General features: G+C 48.9%; 1 protein-coding gene across 1 annotated transcript in view; it reads right to left on the minus strand.

Annotated features, from left to right (window-relative positions):
* Positions 1-5,748: 5,748 nt before the first annotated feature.
* The window catches only part of Dcps (decapping enzyme, scavenger), a 43,396-nt gene continuing 36,203 nt past the window's right edge, over positions 5,749-12,941 (minus strand). Inside the window, exons 4-6 of the mRNA XM_005085835.4 lie at positions 11,339-11,452; positions 7,821-7,931; positions 5,749-6,207 (exon numbers count right to left, since the gene is read on the minus strand). Coding sequence (XP_005085892.2) covers positions 5,932-6,207; positions 7,821-7,931; positions 11,339-11,452 — 501 coding nt within the window. The 3' untranslated portion in view covers positions 5,749-5,931. The remainder of the gene's footprint in view (positions 6,208-7,820; positions 7,932-11,338; positions 11,453-12,941) is intronic.

Raw genomic sequence — 12,941 nt, forward strand, 5'->3', positions numbered from 1 at the left:
CTCTGTCCCCGAGGCTTCTCCTGGGTAGCCAGCCGCCTGACAAATGTGCCTACCAGACTCCTGGCTCCGGTCCCTCACATGTGCCACGTTCACATCCTGCCTACCAGGAGGAGGGGACAGCAAGATAGTGCTTGAGGAAGGAATAAACCCAATTCAGCATCTCAGACGCTTTTAAAAATAGCAAACCCGGGATGGTATTTCAGCTATTTTTATCAGATTTGTATGACTGGACCATGGAGCTGATCTGTTCTCAGGGATCTCAATAGCAGGGGACATCTCTGTTGTAGTGTCAGAAACCTGCCAGGAGGCCGAGGCTAAAATGCATCCTGGGAATCTTTAGGTTGGAAGAAATACCAAGAAGTCATTGCATGTAGCCCCTGCCCATCTTTAGGGACAGTCAATTAACCACAATTTGTGACTTTTTCCCTTAAAATCTTAGCTGGGTGTACTGGCACATGGCTGTGATCCCAGTACTCAGAGGGCTGAGGCAGGAGGATCACCATGAGTACTAGACCTTAGTAATTTAAATCTACAAAACTGACCCCCATAATCTTATAGGGAGTGGCACTCTTAGGAGGTGTGACCTTGTTGGAGTAGGTCTGGTCTTGTTGGAGGAAGTGTGTCACTGTGGAGGTGGGTTTTGAGGTCTCATATATGCTCAAGATACCTCTGAGTATCTCGGTTGACTTCCTGATGCCTGCAAGATGTAGGACTCTCAGCTCCTTCTCCAGCACCACGTCTGCCTGCCTGCCTCCGCACTCCCCTCCATGATGATAATGGACTGAACCTCTCAAGTAAGTCACCACCTCAATTAAATGCTTTCCTTCACAAGACTTGCCATGATCATGGTGTTTCTTCACAACAATAGAAACCCTAACTAAGATATAGGCCAACCCGGTTTATAGACAAACAGCCGAGCATGGTAATACAACACTAATACCATTGAGGATGCTGTTGTTATGACCTAATCACCTCCCAAGGGCCCTCCTCTAATACTGTCCTCTGAGGTGCCAGAGTATTAACATACAGAGGCCACGGCAGGTATCTAGTCCCCAAAATCTTTCCTTCTGGATCACTTTCATGGCAGAAAAATTAACTAAAATTTTACTATGCTTAAAATATTTTTAAAAACAATTATGAGTATAGATGTTTTCCCTCCACATATGTCTGTGTACCATGTAAGTGTCTGTGGAGGCCAGAAGAGTGTGGGACCCCTGGAACCGGAGTTACAGGTGGTATGAGCTGCTGTGCTAGTGCTGGGAATCCAATCCAGGTGCTCCAGAAAGGCAGCCAGTGCTCTTCACCAGAGTTCTCTCTCCAGCCCCTCAGCAATCCCTTTACTCCATCCTCATAAACCCTATGGAGTAGGCGTGGCTGTCACCCTATTTTACGAGTAGTACGTAAATTGCTCTAGAGTATACACGACTGCACTGTAGTGCAGAGTACATGCTGGAGCCCGCAGACTGCTTTGCTTCCCAAAGCCTAGAAGAACAGAGCATTGCCCATTAGGGTTAGAGAGACAGTCCAGAGAACCCATGTGGAAATGTGAAATACGGTGATGCCTTTGTAACCCCAGCACCAGGGAGGCAAAGACAAGTAAGTTATCAATAAGTTCAAGATTCTGCCCTCTTCCCGCCAACTTTCTTTTGAGGAAAAACGTTGGGATGTACCTCAATGGAAGAATAGTTTCCTAGTATACATGAAGCCATGAGTTCAATCTTTTGGGCTGTTTAAAAAAATATGGGTGGCAGGCAGTGGTGGCACATGCCCGTAATCCCAGCACTTGGGAGGCAGAGGCAGGCAGATATCTGATTCTGAGGCCAGCCTGGCCTACAGAGCAAGTTCCAGGATAGCCAAGGCTACACAGAGAAATCCTGTCTCAAAAAACAAAACAAAAAAAACAAACAATAATAATAATAATAATAGCAAAATAATAAAACACATGGAGCCAGAAAGATGGCTCAGCAGTTAAGAACACTGGCTGTTCTTTCAGAGGACTCAAGTTCAATTCCTGACAGTCACATGGTGGTTCACATCCATATGTAAGTACAGTTCCAGGGGATCTGATGTCCTTTCTGGCCTCCATGGGCACAGCACACACATGGTACACAGAAATACATGCAGGAAAAACACTCATACACAGTAAATAGAAGTGTAAAAGCATATACAAAACTATGTAAGCGCAGGCTTTTTTCTTGATACTCTCTAACCAAAGTAGAGTAACAAGTGCTTACATTGCACATTGTAAGTAACCCAGAGGCAGCACAGTTTACAGGAGGATTTGCATCGACAATATTACACCTGAGATACTTAAACATCCAGAGTTTGGGCCTCAGGGGTATGTTCTGTAATCAAACTTCCAAGGACACCTAGGTAAAGACTATTCAAATGCTCTGGGTAAGGAACTATCACAAGAGAAATGTTTTCCACTATCACTTTGTGTCTGATTGTTTCTTGATTTGTTTCTCATTTTAGAGCTCTTTTATTCAACAGAGACATGCCAAACAGAGCTTGGATGCATTTTTTCCCCTGCCTCTGTGCTGACAACCTTGCTCCAGGAGGAGGTTTAGAGTGCACAGAGAAGCCAAGGAACAGCGGCAGCCACGTGTCCCTTGCTTCTTACCTCTCACCAAGCCAGGAAGAAAGCAGCCAAGCATTGGAGGCTAAAAGCCACTCTCGGAGGTGTCTGTGATTTATCCAGCAAGGACAACATCGGCCACTGGCCCAGCATGAAGCTCACTGCAAGGGCAGAGTTGGCATTTGCAGTTGGTCAGGGAGGATTAAGCATAATGTACCCTGCTCAGGAAGCTCTGTCCCAGGAGACAGCCCATTGAGCTCTCAAGTAACAGTAGGAGGAAAGTCTGAGGCAGAGGGATGGTTGTCACTCCACATTGCCCTGGTCTGGGAACTGAGGCTCAGCTCCATTCCCTGTGTTTACCAAACTGAATAAATGTCTTTCTACAGCCCCTTGGGCAGAAGTTTCAACTTCCTGGGGGCTGACATACACCCTGTAACAATATACGGAGAGGATGAGAGCTCCATGAAATGATTTGCTATACAAATGTAAACTGTCACCATGTTGATTTGCTTTAAACTGTTTTGCCCAATCAAGACAGGATCCCAGGTGTTGGCAAGCCAGAATAGTAAGATGCTCTTACCTTCAAGGTCCTCTCAGTCCAACAGGAAAGGCAACAAAAACCAACAGATACAACAGAATTGGAAAGAGGCCAAGTATGTGAAGCTACCCAGACAAGTCACGTAGGAGAGTCTGTCAGTAAAGGTCACCCCATAAAGACATAAAGGGTATTGTTAGGATCTCAACACCACCAGCCAGGGTGCCTGGCAGAAGCCTCAGTGGAGTGAGGCGTTGGGGTTCGGAGATGAGGGTGGGGTGCTGGGGCCTGGGGGAGAGTTGCCAACATCTTGGTTGGATAGTGCCGAGAACTGGCTGACTCTGAAAAGGCCCTTGCCAGACCTCAGGCAGAGACTGGATCAGTATAAGAAAACTTGGCTGGAGAGATGGCTCGGCGGTTAAGAGCACTGGCTGTTCTTCCAGAGGACCTGGGTTCAATTCTCAGCACCCACATGGCAGCTCACAACTGTTAATTCCAATTCCAGGGAATCTGACACCTTTACACCAGTGCACGTTAAATAAATTATTATTTTTTAAATAAAGTATAAGTAAACTATATTCTTCTTATACTTCCAAGTATAAGAAAACTTAGTGAGGCCTGGAAGAGACCTCTCTGAGATCAGGTAAACAAAATTTATGTCACTATTCTAGACAGTCACGTACCTCCTTGCAGAATAAGCCAAAAGGAAGACAGGATTGGTTAACAGGAGAACAGGCATGGGGAGCCAGATAGTCATCCAGAGCACAGGTCTATGCCCTCGGGAGGTATACCTGGCCTTTCCATGACCCCTCTAGCTTGTCTACATGAATGAGCAGGCTGCTCCCTCCCTGTAGGTTGTATATCTAACCACCACCCCGCCCTATACAAGCCAAATGCAGTGATATTATTGCATGTAACACGAAAGTCAGCCTGTGTGGGAGCCTGAACCCACAGACAGCACAGTTGGTATGGGGCGGGGGGCAATGAGCATGTGTTGTGGTAGAGGGGTTGTGTGATCTGGAGGGAGGCCTCATGTGGCATCTCTGCAATGCATCTCCCACCCACCATGTCACATTCCCCTGAGACTCCGGGGCATCAGTGCCATTTGCTTTCAAGGAAGAGGTCACCTTTCTGGTGCCTGAGAAAGGAGCAAGTGAGACGGAGGAGGCAGCCCTGCAAGCTGCAAGCTGTAAGCAGAGGTGTCAGTCAGTCTCCTCTCCACAAACCCTCAGCACTGGCACACAGCCCTGTCCAGGGGAGTACTGGCTTTCTGCTCAGGAAACCACTAGTCTGTGTGGCAACCATGAAACGATCTGGCCTACACTCTGTAAGACACACCTGCTTTGCTGACCATCAAAATAACTACAAGTCCACGTGGGTGGTTAGACACAGACATGCCTCAACCTGGAGCATTGAACAACTGCAGAGAAGGCTGGTTTAGGACACCGGTAGCTCTGTCACGCCTCCCCTGGACTTGCTGGAGCCTAGAGAGTGGCCTCTGGTTCTCTGACTACCTACTCTGATCTTCTGCTTTTTATAGGCAATCTCTCAGGAGCACCAAAGTCCAAGGGCTCTCCACCACAGGCGGTGTGGGTCTGGAGCAAGTGACAGGATCAGGGCCACCACTGAGTTCCTCACTTGCAAACACAGTAGTTGTGCACTCAATCATGCTTCCTGGTTCTCAGGCCAGGGGATACAGAGTCACAGCCACCCACCCCTTTTCCTCACGCTTTCATCCTAGTCACTTCAGAGTCCAACATCCTGCATCTCAGAAGAGAGCTTCCAGAACAGGGCACAGTATCTTTAGCTTTCCCCTACCCAACAGTAAACACTGGCTCTGCTCTGGCAGTAGGAAACAATTGTCCTCTGTGCTGGAGAGTGACCTCATGGTGCTTGCTGTGGCCTTGTTCTGCTCAACGGGGTTGAGTTGGGTTCTGACACGTCCATGACTGGTCATCAGTCTCTGGTACAAGGTTCTGTGAAGCAAAGCTCTGTCACACCCTGGCCCCCGGCCCCTGCACTGTAACCAGATCATTTGGCCCTGACAGTGTACTGAACTTTCTGGCTGCCCCGTATGAGTTTGTTTTGTCTTCCGGCCTAGATAACAAACTCAAGGCCGGGGACTTGCTGACCAAATAGCAGAAGCAAAGGCAGGTCTTTGGGGTTTGCATCATCTGATCCCCAAGAAAACACTCCTCATTCCAGATATCAATCCCCAGCCCCCTCGCCAAATTTGTCAACACCCTTGACGCACATACAGGGTGTAAACTCACTGCTGGGAGGGAAGAAGGAAGTGGCATCTAAAGCCTCCACAGACTGTTTCCGGAAAGGCTTTGAATTTGGTTTTAGGGGTGGGAGTGAATGTGCCCAAACGGAGAGTCTCTGAGAGAGGCACCTGACAGCAGGACAGGACAGGAAGGAGAGCACAGCAAACAGTTTAGACTCAGGAGTCAACAACAACAACAAAAAAAGCTTGGGGGAGGGGGAGGAGTCCCGAACCTTCCAAGAGGCTGTGACTCATTAATTGTGGTAACACCCTGAAAAACTTACACCATTCCGAAGATGTCCCCACCAGCTCTGCCCACTCACCTTCCCTACCACCCGTCTCCCTTCCACCAGGCTAGACCATCAGTCCTCACCAATAAGAAAGTACTTTATTCTCGTGTGAGGAATAGAACAGTACAAAATACATCTTACACTTGACCTTTGCTAAAAGGTCAAGAAACTATAAAATATATTGTAGGAAAATCCCTCAGAGATAAAAACCTAGCCCACACTACCCAAGCCCAGCCCACAAGTTCCCTCTCTTCAGGCACTCTCAGCAACTCTGGTTTGCTGGGCCTCCTTGCAGGAGCTGGAGCAGCGGGTCATCGGTCCTAAGTGCGAAAGTAAGAGTGCGCCGTTGGTAGTGCTTGGGGTCACACTCCAGGTTCTCAATCACTTCAGCCAGCAGGTGTGCCCGCTCCACACCTGAGCCGGGGGCCTCGAAGCCCAGGGCAGTAAAGTGCACGTGCAGGTGATAGTAAGAGGGCAGGTAGTGTAGGTACACGCGCAGGCGGTCTCCTGTCACCTGGTAGCGCTTCAGGATGGCTTCCTGGTGAGGAAAGACAGTGGCAAAGGGTCATCATGCTGCCAAGGAGCCAGCAGCCCATCCTCCGACCACCCCAGCTGAACCCCTTACATCCTTGCTACAGTTGGCCTGGGATGGCTTACAACGCCCCCAACCCCACCTGCTCTCTGCCCCGCCTTTGGTCCTGGTCTTCTCTCTAAGAAATTAAAAAACGTGGTGACACAGCCGAGCTGAGAAATTTCCCCAATGGAAATATCTCTGTCAGTCACTCCAAGCCCCAGAAAACATGGGCTTCTTTCTTTGGTAGTCCAGGAAGTCCCAGTTCCTAGCGCCAGCCCAGGGTCCTAGGACTGGAGACCTGTAGCACCACCTTTCAGTCTTGAAGTAGGCAGGAGGAAGCACCCTCTTGGGATGAGGCTGTGTGGAGATGGGCTGTGCTAGAACTTGGCAAAAGGGAAAGGATGCAGGGAGGATTTCAGGAAGGGCAGGAAGGGCTCCTTACAAAAGAAGAAAGCACTTAAGTTGGCCCTGGTTCCCTTTCACACCTCTACCTTACTCAGAGACAGAAAGAGTTCTACCAACCCCACAGCTCCCCCAGAGAAGAGACAAAACAAAACAAAACGTGGGCCTCTGTGGGCCCAAATCATACTCTGCCTTTGGTGCTACCAGTAGAGAATCAGTGTGTGTGGGGGGGGGGTGCTTCCTGGGATAAGCAGAGCTGATGGGCAGGCAAAGCTACCCAAACTGCCAGGGCAGAGAAGTGAGACTCAGTTCCTCCCTGAGAGAACACTACGCTGTGCCACTGGTCATATCCAAAGACTACTTCCTGAGAAAAACTAGTGGCCCCAAAAAGGAAAAGACAGCCAGAGAAGGGCACCAAGGGGAGAAGACAGTTAGGACACAGTTTCTAGTAAGCACCCGAGTACTGTCCTGAAAGGTGCAGAGTGTCTCCTGGCTAGGCACCCTTGTGGCTGTTGGCCATGACAGACAGATGTCTTTACATATTTCAGAAAAAAAGGCTGAGGCTCAGCTTGTACAGTGGTGGTTTCAAAAGGGATCCCAACAGATCCTGAGGTCCAGAGACCTCAGAGGTAAAGAAAATGACCTGTTCAAGGGCTCTGAGATAGGCAGGACCCAAACATCAGGCCAGGACCACAAACCCAAGCCTCTAGACATTCTTCCCTTGCCCTCTCCTGCTCCATGGCTCCTTCCAATGTCCCAGAGAGAAAGTACCTCCAGAACATTAGGTGCTGCAGAATTCAGCCTGCCTTCAGCCTAGGTGAGAAGGTATGTGCATCTATACAAGTCATGTGACCAATATCTAAGGAACCCGTCTGGCACACTGTCATGAACAAGACAGGTGATTCTGGGATGGGAGGGACCCAACCTATGGTGAAGAGGAGCATCCTACATGGGACCTGCAGATAAAGGCAGGGGAGGACAGGTCTGGGGGCATGGAAAGACAGATGAAAGCAGAGCCGGAGCATCAGGCAGGACCGCCTGTGAACCAATCTAGTGAGTTCTAGTAGTGTTCACATTTGAAATATAGACAGACTTTGAGAAGAGTAAGTAAAAAACCCAGGGGACACACTGGAATCTCCTAGAAGCCTCGGCTTCTGCATCATGAAGCAACTCACTTGTCCTTCCCGTAGAATGTTCCTTAGTAGCGGCAGGTGCTCTGGAGTGAGGTCCCGAAGGGATCGGATACCCCGGCGATGGCAGATGGCGATCAAGTACAGGTCATCAAGCTGGGCAGACACCAAAGGAGAAACAATGCCAGGTTCAGCAGGGAGGTTACCAGCCAGGGAACTCCTATCCAAAAGGCCCATCCAGGAGACCCCACAGCAGGGTCAATGAGCAGGTACTACAGGTGTCCGTCTGTCCTGGATGACAAGACGAGACGAAGAACAGGATTTCTGTGTATTCTTTCTGTGGAAACATCTTAAGGATCCAGGTGTGGTGTACATGCCTACAATCCCAGCACTTAAGCAGAAGGACTGAGGGTTCAAGGCTAGTCAAGACCCTTTCTTGAAAAGTAGGAGAAATCAGGAAAGAAAAGAAACAAAAACAAAAACAAACAAAACAAAAACAAACAAACGCTCACCTCTTAAAAAAACAAAATTCATCATCTGGGAATGTCTTTATACTCTACAGAACTGACAGGGAGAGGTGGGCAAGTTCTGAGCGAGTCAAGCACAAGCCTTTGTCCTGAGGAATTTACAACTTAATCCCTGTCATTCCTACTGAGAAAAGCATGGCAGCTTTTCTCTTTCTGTGGTACTGAGAACAGAACCCAGGGTCTTCTGCATGCCTATCACAATCTCTACTACTGAGCTTCTTCCCCATGACATAAAGTGACCAACACACAATACGAGAGTCCCCAGCTAGCTGGGCGATCCCGAAAGTCCTGCTAGAGAAGCCAGGGGAATGGACTAGAGAGAACTGTGACAGTGAAGGCTCAGAGAGTGTGGCAGCCGATGCATGTGGAGTCAAAGAGGTGTACGCCGGGGCGTGGGGGACACACGGAGGAAAACAGTCCAGGGGTCTGTCAGCAGCAAGCGTCACCGTAACTGTCAGCTATTTCTCTTTTCCTATCTCGACAGTTCACAGAGGGCCCTTCCTGCAGTCCTTCCTGTAAACTGTGCCTGGCTGAAAACCTGGAGGTCACAGCAGAGCAAAGAACCAGTGTCAACAAGATACTGTGCCAGAGAGCAAATGAACTCTTTCTCCTGCCCGGAAACCCTTCCCACACCCTCCCTGCTCCCCAAACCTTGGCCTTGCTTGATTATCACAGTCATGTGTCAGGCTGCGGAGTGAAGTCCAGAAAGAATCCAGCAGCCCTTGTCCTGAGGTCTGACCTGCTAGATTCCTCAAGCAGATAATTTGGAGACCATGAGTCACCCAGTCAAATCCCCAAGTGCCCTAACTTAAGAACTGGGAATGAGAGCATCCACATAATGCCTGGTGTCCAAGTATGTCATTCTCTTCATGGCAGCCATTCTTCCCACGAGAGTTCCAAGAATCTGGGCTCTGCCCCAAAGCTGCTGTCCCAGCTGTGCCCATCAGGCCTTAAAACAAGTCCCGTCTGGATTCTCCCTCCATGTCTTCTGCCCAGGTAATGTACATTCACATTAGTGAGCAGTACAAGGGGAATTCAGGAAACACAAGTGTTCTGTCACGGGACATTCAAAATAATAAAGCATCTGTTTTAAATGGTATCAGCGAACAAATCCCAAACACCACACTAATACTAACTGCTCCACTGGCATGGAATGAGGCATGGAGGCTGGTGCTGTGTGTCAGCTCACAGGCTGGGTGAGAGAAGGAGAAGGAACCGTTCTTTGACATTAGTCACCATGACAGGTTTCCTGAAGGCAGCCAAAGATCCTCCTGGCACAGAGGAATGAGCTGAGAAAAGCTAGACAAGGACAGGTGAGGCTTGAGACTGGCACTCCTGAAGGCGGCTCATTGGCCACTCCAGGGAGACTTTTCATAAAACAGAATAGGCTGGGCGGTGGTGGTGCATGCCCTCAATCCCAGTACTCGGGAGGCAGAGGCAGGTGGATCTCTGTGAGTTCGAGACCAGCCTGGTCTACAAGAGCTAGTTCCAGGACAGCCTTCAAAGCCACAGAGAAACCCTGTCTTGAAAACTTAAAAAAAAAAAAAAAGAATAGGGAAAAAAAAAGATAAAAATAAGTTTTCTGACCAGGGACAAGTCTGGGAATGGCAGGAATGTTAGCCTTATCTTAACTCCTAAGGATTCTAAGGAAGGACTCCTGGTCCGAGAACTTTAGGTCAAATAGTTTAAGCTCTCTCCCCCCCCCCCCTCTCTCTCTCTCTCTTTCTCTCCTTCCCCCCCCCCCCAGGGTTTCTCTGTGTAGCCCTGGTATGTCCTGGAACCTACTGTGTAGATCCACCGGCCTCTGCCTCCCAAGTGCTGGAATTAAAGGCATGTGCCACCATGGCCTGGCATATAGGAAATCTCTTAATGAAACTTAGTGAAACTGTGATGGCACACACCTCAGGAAGCCTGTGGATCACAAATTTGAGGTGAGCTAGAGAACAAGACTCTGTGTAAACAAAACAAAGCAAGGGGTAGGGGGAGCATGACCTAGGAAGGCATAATCTCTAGCAACATTAGACACTTGCTACGTATTTGTTGAATGGATAAAAGGAAGAACAAATGAATATAACCAGGGACACCAGTTTGGAGACAACAAATATGCTTCTAAGGCTAGAGACACAGCTCATAGCTAGAGCTCTTGCCTAGCATGTCTGTACCTTAGGTTTATTCTCAGCAGAAAGGGAGAGGGGAAGAAAGGTGGCAAGCAAGACTCAAGGGTGCCAGGGGATCCTCAAAGCTGGAGTTCTCCATCTCCTTGATTCTTCCTTTGACCCTCAGAGCAGAACACGAATCAGGAGCTCAGGCACGGTCTCTCTTACTGCTGGGGAGGTTGTCAAGTTCTAAAGGAGCAATGAAGTTCACTGCTGTCATGAGTGGAGGAGCTGGGCACCATGCAATGTGGCACTTGTGCAGTTCCTGCAGCGAGGAGTTCCAGCCACGTGGCTGGGCCCAGCACAGTGTCCAAAGCCTTTCCTGTCTTTAAGAGGATAGAAAATGGGCTACTGTGCATGTAGGCTGAAAAGATGCCTGACAGCCCTGGGCCAGAGGGCTGATGATTTCTGCTCTCTGTGCCCTGGGCTCAAGAGCATTCGGGGCTTCTCTAACGTAAGTGTATAAGTCTATCTTTAAGTCCCTCTGTGATCCCTGGGCTGTAATCGCCCTGTAGTAGCAAGCACTCCAGTCTTCAAGAGTCTCATGAGGCACTTCTTCCTGTCCACTCCTACTTCCCATGACTAACTTTTAGCACAGAATTCCAGGTGCAAGGCTGCCCGGCGGGGACACATAGCCTATAGCCATGGAGGCAAACATCCTCCTATGCTAACAGCAGAGTGAGAAAAGGCCCTACACTGATCCATGGAAGCAAAAGTTGGTGCCTACGGCAGCTACACATTGTCAGTAGTTGAAGGAGCTCAGGACACTCTTCACTAGATAACAGTAATCAGCGCTGTAAGGGAGCAGGGCCCCCAAAGGCAGGCCAGCAGCATGGAGGCAGGAGCTCAGAGGCTGGAGCGCTCCAGCACTGGTCTTTACCTGCTGCTGGTTCCACTTGAGGTCTGGGATGAGGACAAAGCCATCAGAAGGGTCCGGGTTCTCAAAAACAATTCGGTCAGCTTCAGCCTTCTTGTCAAGAATATTATACACCCACTGGAAGGAGAGAAAGAAAGCGTTTACAAACTCGCTCTAACAGACTGGGCCTTCCAAGAACAATGGTCCTGCTATAAAAGGCTACAAACCCAGAATCATTGGTTTTGGAAGACTCTCCACTTCTACCATAGCTGAACCCTGGTTATTACTGTCATCACTAACCTGTCCAGTGCCCACCGAGGCAGGCTAGATACTATATATCCATGAACTGTTCAAGAGGCCAAGAACACAGAAGTTTCTTTCTGTAATGGCAGCCAGGCAGAGTGTAGTAAAGTCTTTGGTTTTACAGGCTAATGAGTGAGTGAGAACTGTCACCCGGAGATGCTGGAAATGCTACGTGTCAGCAGGTCTTGGTGACAGGCCCCACAAGTCAAAGCAAAACAAGAGGCTGCTCAGGCTCAATGATACTCTCCTAGAATTTCCAGCCCTCTTACAAACTTCTGATTAGCAGCTGACAGTCTTTGGAGGACACTGCTGTACAGTGACATCTGAGGGGTGGAGGGGAGCTTTGTAAGGAAACCAGACTTCAAGGAGGTTAGGCAGAGTGGCTCCTGAGCTCACAGCACTCAAGAGCCCAGGAGCCTCTGGTTCTCTATTCCCCAGCTGTGAGAGCCATTTGCACCCAGGAGTGCCTCACATCCCAAAGAAATAGCTGCTAGCAAATAGGGTAAAGTGAGAGCTGGGGCCATACCACTACCCCTTCCTCCTCTAAGTCAGAAGGACTTCCAGGTTCACGAATAGAGGAGGTAAGGCCCTGAAAATCCTCTTCCCACTCTAAGAAGTGCTGGCCTAGGCAGTGTCCCCAAAGGCCAAAAGCAGGGGGCTGTCCTGGGGTCTATACCCATATATTCAGTACCCAGTTGGAATGGGGGCCTTGGCTTCTGGGGTCCCAACAGTTATTCAAGGAGACACTTCAGTTCAGAGGGCTCGAAAACCCCACAACTAGATTTGCAGGACAGACCAATGAGTCAAAGGGCCTCCCTAAAACAAGCCAGGATGAGACATTTCCCAGAAGCTGTCTGGAGAACACTTGTAAAGGGACCAGCTTGCACACAATGGCATGTTCCCTCCCAGACCCTGGATTAGGCACAAACCATAGCTAAATGTCTATTTTTACAGAGAGATTCTTTATCAAGTGGGGAAAAAAAGTGGTTGATTTCTAACTCAGGCAGAAAACAGCAGCAAATGACCTTGCAGGTGTCTGTGATTCTTAAGAGGAAAAAAGGGGAGATCTGTGTTAGAATGGGCCAGGGTGTGGTGGTATGTTTTTACTGGGCATGTTAAGTTGGATAGTCAAAAAGGGAGCTTTTGATTGCTAGACTTCAATACTTTGATAGCGGGATCTTGGTGTTCAGCCTTAGGAATGAGTTGGGCAAGAGAAAGTATCCAAATAAGGGAACAGATCTTGGTAGTTAGTTTTTTTTTTTTTATTATTATTAGTTTTTCTGTGTAGCTTTGGAGGCTGTCCTGGAACTAGTTCTTGTAGACC

Source organism: Mesocricetus auratus, unplaced genomic scaffold (assembly GCF_017639785.1).
Source record: "Mesocricetus auratus isolate SY011 unplaced genomic scaffold, BCM_Maur_2.0 Super-Scaffold_100022, whole genome shotgun sequence".
NCBI classification, from domain to species: domain Eukaryota; kingdom Metazoa; phylum Chordata; class Mammalia; order Rodentia; family Cricetidae; genus Mesocricetus; species Mesocricetus auratus.